This window comes from Hyalella azteca, unplaced genomic scaffold, assembly GCF_000764305.2.
Source record: "Hyalella azteca isolate HAZT.00-mixed unplaced genomic scaffold, Hazt_2.0.2 contig13798, whole genome shotgun sequence".
In the NCBI taxonomy this organism is placed as follows: domain Eukaryota; kingdom Metazoa; phylum Arthropoda; class Malacostraca; order Amphipoda; family Hyalellidae; genus Hyalella; species Hyalella azteca.
In genome coordinates, this window is record NW_025943705.1 from 222,946 (window position 1) to 232,383 (window position 9,438).

General features: G+C 42.4%; 1 protein-coding gene across 1 annotated transcript; it reads right to left on the reverse strand.

The window, feature by feature from the left end:
* Positions 1-2,026: 2,026 nt before the first annotated feature.
* On the reverse strand, positions 2,027-7,874 carry LOC125178938 (trypsin-like). The gene is made up of 9 exons (XM_047883842.1): positions 7,843-7,874; positions 7,427-7,612; positions 6,686-6,826; positions 6,184-6,376; positions 5,294-5,431; positions 4,074-4,287; positions 3,445-3,492; positions 2,931-3,146; positions 2,027-2,151 (listed from the first exon to the last, which is right to left on the reverse strand). Exons 1-9 carry the CDS (start codon positions 7,872-7,874, stop codon positions 2,027-2,029), a joined length of 1,293 nt encoding a protein of 430 aa, XP_047739798.1.
* Positions 7,875-9,438: the final 1,564 nt, after the last annotated feature.

Below are 9,438 nucleotides of genomic sequence, written 5' to 3' on the forward strand. Positions count from 1 at the left end.
ATGAAAATTTCTTCGCACACTCTTAGTTTGCAAGTGTGCCTTGCTCATATGCATTCGTTATCTTATAGGAAGGATAGGATATAGGTCACGGCGCCAAGACTAGCATTGCAGGACGCGTCACACACACACAACCGCACACGTCGGCCTCCAGAAGGCCACTGAACGCAGTGGCCAGTGCAGTGCCACATATAAGGTCCACCAAGACGTTCGCTAAGTTCTAGCATTTTGCATTTAGGTCACTTGGGTGCAACACATGAATATTCTATTTATAATATAGTTATTAGTAATAAATAAATTGATATATAATAATTAAACAAATAGCAATTTTTAGACATTGTAGTTTGTTACATTCCCTTTGCCAGTGTACAATTATTATAGCTTTTTTGTCTACGATTTGGAAATATCATGAACTTATTAATAATTAGTGTTAATAGTCGAGTTAATAGGTAACTTATAAAGTAAATGTGTTAATACTTAACTTGATAACGCCATTAACGTATTTTTTTATTTATTTTAACTTGAAAATATCATGAACTTATTATCAATATTTTAATTGGGGTTAATAGTTAACTTGATGAAGATTGTGTCATGCAAAAACATGTTTAAACGGCCGGTGATCACTGCAAAGCAAGTTAACATTACGTGAATACATAATGAAAAATGTAAGTTTGTTAATCGTTATCTATGTATAACCTTCATTCCTATGTATAACCGCCAGTTACAGTATATGAAAAAGTGGTCAGTAGCACGCCACTAGTTTCAGTGTATGGAGTAGTGGTCAGTAGCACGTCACTAGTTCCAGCGTATGAAGTAGTGGTCAGTAGCACGCCACTAGTTTCAGCGTATGAAGTAGTGGTCAGTAGCACGCAACTAGTTCCAGTGTATGAAGTAGTGGTCAACAGCGTATGAAGTAGTGGTCAGTAGCACGCCACTAGTTCCAGCGTATGAAGTAGTGGTCAGTAGCACGCCACTAGTTCCAGTGTATGAAGTAGTGGTCAGTAGCACGCCACTAGTTTCAGCGTATGAAGTAGTGGTCAGTATCACATTACTAGTTTCAGCGCACTAGTGGTTAGTGGCAGAACTTACCACTGGTTTCCAGGTCACCAGAGGGAAGGTCACTGCCCTCGGGGCATCGATTAAACAGCTCGAGGAAATTAAATGACTGAACTTTTCAGGAACGCTTGCATGCTTGGGAGCTGTTATTGCTTCTTAATTAGAATGCTTTACCTGCATGCAGAAGATATGCAAGTAGCGAAAAAAAATATTGAAACAAAGAGATAAATTGATCAATCGTCAAACCTTGAATGAGCTAAAGAGAGGAGCTTAAATGGGTCGAAAAAGGGTGCTTGAATGAGTTGGGTTCCCTCTTCATGATTTGAAAAGGGAAGGTGCAATGAGTTGGAGAGTAGAGTTTGAATGAGTTGAAGGGGAAGTTCGACTGAGTTGAAGTGCGTAGTTTACATGAGTTAAAGAGTGGAGTATGAATAGGTTGAAGAGGGGAGTACAAATAAGTTGAAGAGGGGAGTATGAATAAGTTAAAGAGGGGAGTACGAATAAGTTGAAGAGGGGAGTATGAATAAGTTAAAGAGGGGAGTATAAATAAGCTGAACAGGAGAGTACGAATGAGTTGAAGAGGGAAGATTAAATGATTTGAAGAGGGGAGTTTGAGTGAGCTGAAGAGGGGAGTCCCGATCTCCTCTTCGTCAATCGGAGGCTGAAGAGGGCATCCTTGAGGGACTGAGGGTAGCAACTGTGATGAGGGGACCACGACACTTGCAGCTCTATAGGACTGCGGGGCAGGGAGAGGGCAGGGAGAGGGCAGGGAGAGGGCAGGGAGAGGGCAGGGAGAGGGCAGGGAGAGGGCAGGGAGAGGGCAGGGAGAGGGCAGGGAGAGGGCAGGGAGAGGGCAGGGAGAGGGCAGGGAGAGGGCAGGGAGAGGGCAGGGAGAAGGCAGGGAGAGGGCAGGGAGAGGGTAGGGAGAGGGGTGGAGCCGTTGAGGGTATTATACCCTCTTGAACGTGAGGGCTCAGACAGCACATGCCCCGGGTACGATGTACTGCTGTACCCAGGGTACGTAGCTCTGTACCCTCGTGTACACGCCAGGTACGTCTGGTGTGGCACACTCGTACCCAAAGGAAGTTATTCCCACGACTTCATGTCGGCCGCTCACCTGTGACAGAAGAGTGAAACTTTAAAATTATATTGAATTAACATTCAGAAAAATTAAAGAAATTATTGAATTAACATTAATTGTCCATATAATGAAACAGTTTCATGCTCACAGCATGAAAAGTGCGAAAATATAAGACATACGCCGTTTTTTTCGGTAAGATTGACCCACACAAATTAAATCGTGCATCGATATTTGGACAATGACCCGCTCATTTCCCCGACCGCTGTTTTTCTCATTCACCAAACATGAGTCAAACTCATAGAAACGTTCTGAACAATAGTCCCTTTACTCATCTTTAAAATTACCATGACTCACACTTGTGTTTTCTGACTTACATTTATCTCACTTGAGGTCTGCCTCACTTCCATGATCCTTCAATCACGATCAAGACGTCACACTAATTTTGTGGTGTGAAATTCGAGTGAAATTCACCCGTGAAACTCCAGGCTTAATAAATCTCCTTGACTTACATTCAAGACGCCTTATCCTTGACTCACGCTAAGGAGCAAAGGGCCCCTTTGACTCACATTATAAGCACCTAAGGGCCTCCTTGACTCACAATAAGGACCTCTTCGACTCACATTAAGGACCAAAGGACCTCCTTGACTCGCATTAAGGACCAAAGGACCTCCTTGACTCACATTAAGGACCAAAGGACCTCCTTGACTCACATTAAGGACCAAAGGACCTCCTTGACTCACATCAAGGGCCAAAGGGCTTTCTTGACTCACATTAAGGACCATAGGACCTCCATGACTCACATTAAGGACCAAGGGACCCCCCGAGTCCCCGCTACAGGTGTCGGCGCCGCTGCCGAGGGCACAGAGCTGGCCGTAGGAGACGCTGAAGGAGAAGTCGTTGAAGTGGTCCTGCCAGGCCGCCGTGCAGGCTGCGTTGGTCCAGACCTGCAGGGCGACCTGCTGCATGGTGGGGGACAGCGTACCCCCCCATGATGTTAACCCCCACCCCGTTGCTGTGGGAAATATTAAATATATATAGAAAGAAGTTACAGGCTGGGGGACAGCGTACCCCCCCCCATGGCGTCAACCCCCACCCCGTTGCTGTGGGAAATATTAAATATATGTTTAAAGAAGTTACAGGGTGGGGGACAGCGTGCCCCCCATGACGTTAACCCCCACCCCGTTGCTGTGGGAAATATTAAATATATATTGAAAGAAGTTACAGGCTGGGGGACAGCGTGCCCCCCCCCATGGCGTCAACCCCCACCCCGTTGCTGTGGGAAATATTAAATATATGTTTAAAGAAGTTACAGGGTGGGGGACAGCGTGCCCCCCATGACGTTAACCCCCACCCCGTTGCTGTGGGAAATATTAAATATATTTTGAAATAAGTTATACAGTTATTTGAATTAAGATTATATTTGCTAGACGGTTAGTTTGCAATGTAATTACTCTAACCAGGAGTTAGGGGTGGAATTGGCAGCCAGACGTGGCGGTATTCTTGTTTCTCGCTCTACCTTTCTCTTCCTTAACAGCCAATGTGAACAAACATTCAAAACTATCGATACAGTATTACTAAATATACTTACAACCCATTAACCACCGACCTTCACCTGCCTACAATCAAACTACTCTCACTTTAATTACAACCCCAAACGATTTACTTATGAGCACATGGGACTAATTTTCAACCTACAAACGACACATACCAACCTCCAAGCCGCCAAAAACTCATTCTCAACCCCCCAACCACTAACCCAATTCATCCATTAACCGACCCGCAACCAAGCTAACGCTCAACCACGACCCACCCACAGCCCACCTATAACATCTATTCTTATCCTATAATACAATGTTAATCTACAATTCACCTACTATTTTCCCATCCAACCCATAACCCACAACCAACCCAAACCCACACAAACCCACCCCCAACCCACCTACGACTGTTACATCATCGAGTTGTCGGTCAGCGGGCGGCAGGCAAGCCGGTTGTATCCTTGTCGTAAATACGACACTGGACGGCAGCACCACGACGCTGATGTCGTTAACAAATGTCGTAGGATCGTAACTCTCGTGTACGTGATACGTGTACGAGTCTTGGTACAACGAGCCCGGCTCGGGCTTTGTCCGGTCTAGCAGACCGAGCCAGACCTGGTCACGTGACAATGACACGTGAAAATTCTAATTGATTGTTATAATATTTAACGTATTAATACTATTGTTAATAATAGTAAAAATCTATGATAATTTGATATTAATTAGAAAGCGATAGTTGGTAAGCTCCCCTTACAAACTACAATAATTTTTATAGACAAATAATGGCGGAATGAATAAACTAGGAAAAATTGTAATATTACTGGTGCTTTAAAATAACATATATTTTGAATAATAATGGGGCAAATATGTGTTGAGGTTTTCTGCAGACAAGGGAGGATGAATTCTATGTATTATTTATAATTATTCATCCACTTTGGACGAGAAAACATGAATTATAATCTATAGAAGAACCCCGTTAATCGTGATTATTTTAGTTGAATTATGTACCAGTATATCGTGATTACTATTGGTGGTGTGAGAAATCCGTTAATAGTCATTATTATTGGCGGAAAGAAACACCCGCACATCGTGATTATTATCTTTCCGGTAAACTACAGATAATTAGAAGTGTGTTGGTGTAGACTGTGGTACGAGAAATCCGTTAATCTTAACATAACATAACATAACATAGTGATGTCGGCGCTGAAGTGTAGGCCTGATGTGGCCTGTCGCCGATTCTTTTCCATTTCGTGCCTTGTTCATAGATCTAAACTCGTGTCTTTTGACCGGATCTTTTCATGACTGACGATAGTTTGAAGAAGCTACTAGACTTCCACCGGGTTCGATAAGGAGCTAGGCATTTCAAATCTGAACATATATTTTTCCATAGCTTTATCTATATATATCTTTATAGACAGGCCACATCAGGCCTACACTTCAGAGCCGACATCACTATGTTATGTTATGTTATGTTAGTCTGTTCTTGAACGCGTTCATACTTGGAGGGGGTTAATCTTGATTATTATTGAAGCGAAGACGAACATCCGTACATCATGATTATTATCTTCCCGGCTAACTAACGATAATTAGAAGTGTGTTGATGTAGACTATAGAGCCTCACCCTGACTTTGGTTACTCTGATGCCATGCAGGCAATGTGCTGCAGACAGCACAAGGTTCTGTGTGATGAGAGTGCCCCCACACGCGTAAACAGTACTGTTTGTGTACACTCGCACGTACACAGTCCACGGGTGCTGTTCCTGTGTACAAATAAGTGTAAAAAATACACCATTTATTTGCACAGATGGGTAATGAAGTGGTAACTCTTGAATTTGAATCTTGTGTGGAGCAGGCCGCAGGGGGAAACGGCCATGTTTATGTTTGCAATGACTTGGAAATAAAGTCAATACAATTCATTTCCGAAGCTAATAAATATTCGATTATTATAATATTCATAACTCCAATAATTTTAATATATAGACAAAATATACAGTGATTTCTGTTTGCAAAACCGGGATCTGAATTGTTTATATCAAGGTAAGAGTTTATCAACACGTTTGCCGATAGTTACCCGGATTGCCAAAGTTCCCCCAACAATTCTTGAATTTTCTTCAATCGATCGTCGAGCTGTGGAAGAAAATTTCTGCTCTTTTGTGATAGACTGCAATATTTCTGAATCGTCGGCATGTTCAACAGCGTCTTCATTGTACATATTCGGAAAATTGTTCGTTGTCCTTTTGAATTTAGTTTTACTTCTTCGGCTTCTTGATTCATTTTTCTTTGATTTTGATAAGAGGTTTAAGTATTTGGAGTACATGGCGGGTCTGTTTACGTTAGGTTTATCCATAATAGAAAAATCAAAGGCATGTGAGCTATCATTTAGAGACTCGATAGAAAAATTTGCAATATCGATGTTATTTTCAAAAGTTCCAGTGGGAAACGATGTATCTTGAAATATTTTCGAGTCCAACGGTCCGGAAGCGATAGTTGTTGCCTGTACTCCTGATTCAACCTCCACTATGGAAGCGTTGATATTATTTGTTAGCTTAGCGGTCTGGGAGACGTCGATTTGACCACAAGTTGGACACTCGTATTGTGTGACGTTGGATGTTACGAAGCAAACGTAGCCACCGTTAACGCCGCTAACGCTTCGCGTGAACGTCACGTTCACTTCTGGACCGTTCACTGCCATCATCTTGTCGTCCCTGTAAGAAAGAGGTCCGGCAATTCGGGGTGAACATGAAAGTAAATGTTCATCACAAATGTGGTGAAAAATAATAGGTCAAAAGTTGTTTATACCCTTTACGGGGCCACCTCCATATCCAGATGTCAGAGCACTACCTTCAGCAGCAGGTAGCGGGTAGTACCTGCATCAGCAGTCTATTAATCAATTTACAACAGCAGCACCATCTGCACCATGTGCAAAATCCGCAGAAATACCAGCTTCAAACACCATAGCTATATCACCAGGGCCTTCGAGATAAGTGTTATCACCACCACCACCACCACCATACCTGCAGTAGGTGTTGTCGGTGTCTGCGGTTGTGACACGCAGGCTCTCGAAGGCACATGACACTCTGAGTGCCAGCGTCTGGCACTCCAGTGCCACGAGCCCCCCCTCCGCCCCCGACACGAACCGCTGCTCGCACGCCACCCTGCACTCAAAGAAATTAGTGAGTCTTTGTCTAAACAGCGATGCACTTTTCGCCCTTTTGTGGGTAAATCTGTGTCCAATTTATCGCGGCAATATTATGTATCAGTGTTTCATCTACTCATGTTGCATGTAAGAAAGTGTGTCACTATGTGGATAATATGTGTATATTTTTCTGATTAGTGGGCGTGGGGCGGTTGAAAGAGAAAATTTGGAGAGTTGAAGGGATTAAAAAATGTAGGTGACGGAAAATGTGATATATGTAAATAGTAGAAGTACAGGATAGCGGAATTTGGGAAAATGTTGAAAATGGAAATTGTGAAAAAGTAAAGAAAAAAGAAGGAGGTGATATAAGAGGAAAACGTAAATAAGGAAAAAGTTAGCGAAATTCGAAAAAAATGATTATTTTAGTATTATTGTACCATTTATCCTCCAAGTTCTACTCTTGTATCACTAATCGTAGTTGACGGCTAGGTGAACGCACCTGTAGGGCTGCAGGTGAACGCACCTGTAAGGCAGCAGGTGTAGGCACCTGTAAGGCTGCAGGTGTACGCACCTGTAAGGCAGCAGGTGTACGCACCTGTAAGGCTGCAGGTGTACGCACCTGTAAGGCTGCAGGTGAACGCACCTGTAGGGCTGCAGGTGAACGCACCTGTAAGGCAGCAGGTGAACGCACCTGTAGGGCTGCAGGTGAACGCACCTGTAACGCACCTGTAAGGCAGCAGGTGTACGCACCTGTAAGGCAGCAGGTGTACGCACCTGTAAGGCAGCAGGCCGCAGGTGTACGCACCTGTAAGGCAGCAGGTGTACGCACCTGTAAGGCAGCAGGTGTACGCACCTGTAAGGCAGCAGGTGCACGCACCTGTAAGGCTGCACGTGCACGCACCTGTAAGGCAGCAGGCAGCAGGTGTACGCACCTGTAAGGCTGCAGGTTGCAGGTGTACGCACCTGTAAGGCTGCAGGTGTACGCACCTGTAAGGCTGCAGGTGTACGCACCTGTAAGGCTGCAGGTGTACGCACCTGTAAGGCTGCAGGTTGGCCACCAGCAGCATTATTTCTCCATCAGTCACGTTGTAAGTTATGCATTCGTCTGCCAGCCTCACTCCAGCCTCACTAGCCTGCGAGGCTGACGACCGAGTGAGGCGCCTGAGCCTCGCACCTGAGGCTGATACACCCAGAAAAATGTGTAAGAATTAATCCTAAATAACAATGCACTTTTTGCTTTTATCTGGGTCATCCAGATAAGATTAGCATTTAACTCGTCTTCCAGTTGAACCCTATCGTCACCACCGCGGACTGTGGTGTTGATTAAAATTAACATACGTGATAAAAATATATTCAAATTATTTTTAATAAGTCTGAATATCATCTTGAAGATAATATTATATAATATTATATAATATTAAATAATATTATATAATATTATGTAATATTATTTTACAGGATATATTAGCTTGAAGATTTCGTGAATGGCGTTCAACATCCTTCATCTGTAACAAGAATCTTCTTAAATTTATAGGAAATGGAAGTATATCAAAAAATCGCCTCTTGTTATCAAGTAAGTCAAGTTTCAGCCACGATTACTACTGTTGGCTATGGCCAAACTCACGAAATCAACAGATTATCTATAGGTGAATTGCAAGTTAGTTTCGTGTAAACCAATTTAATGAACTTAGTATATTATAAATAAGATATAATGTAAATAATTTAAAATACGAGAGAGCTGCAAAGAAAACACATCCAGCTTCCTTATTTATAGTACATAGTTTTTAATTGTGGCTAATGGCTGGTTAATTAAATGTGTTTGGATTATTTCCTTAGTTATTTATTACAACTCAGCATGGTTATTATGATTTATTATTAATGTTTTGGGCGTTTTATTTAAGCACTGCTGTGAATTAAAATACATACTAAGAGCAATGTAGATATGCTAGAATTAATTAAACATAATGAAACCGATTATTAAATATTCGTGACGCTTGTGGCTGCATTACTGTTAAATTTTATCATCGTTTATTTCTGTAAAAAATACCACGACTTATTATGAAATTTATCCAGCTTCCAATTATAAAACTTACGATGATTCGAGTGGTGGTCTCGCACCTTCGTCTCTTCGTCGCCTGGTAGCGGGAAATTCTTCGTCACGACCGGCAACAAACTTTGGTTCTCGTCTTGTTGTTGGTTCCGATTGTCGGTTCGAATTAGATTTGGTTCATCGTTATTGAAATATGAGACTCGAGAACGCAGAAATGTAGACGAATTTGTTTGGTTTTGAGACAAAATTGCAGATTTTTTTGCATCGACAAAATATTCTTTCTCTTCATTTTTATTTGACAAAACTTTCGTCCCAGAATTGCGGAGTATTTCACCTTCATTATTCCCAGGACTAAATTTCATTTTATTTATAATAATATTTTCCTCGGTATTAACCATGGCCGGGAATTCTTCACTGTTGGCAGCATGTCTGTTATCTTCATGGCTGCTGTTATCAACAGTGACATCAACGTAGTTTGCTTCATCGGCGTCAACGGAACTTTTCAACAACTGTGTAGTCAACATTAAAGCCATCATAACAGTTCCTGCTCTCAACATGATGACTTGCATGTTGAACCAAAT

Excerpts from the sequence above, each read along its gene's own strand:
- LOC125178938 (XM_047883842.1), bottom strand. The coding sequence starts at position 7,874 with ATGCTGCTGGTGGCCAACCTGCAGCCTTACAG. Across the intron at positions 6,377-6,685 it reads ACCGACAACACCTACTGCAG|GGACGACAAGATGATGGCAG; the intron begins GTATGGTGGTGG and ends TCTTTCTTACAG. Across the intron at positions 3,147-3,444 it reads GGCACGCTGTCCCCCACCCT|CAACGGGGTGGGGGTTAACA; the intron begins GTAACTTCTTTA and ends TATTTCCCACAG.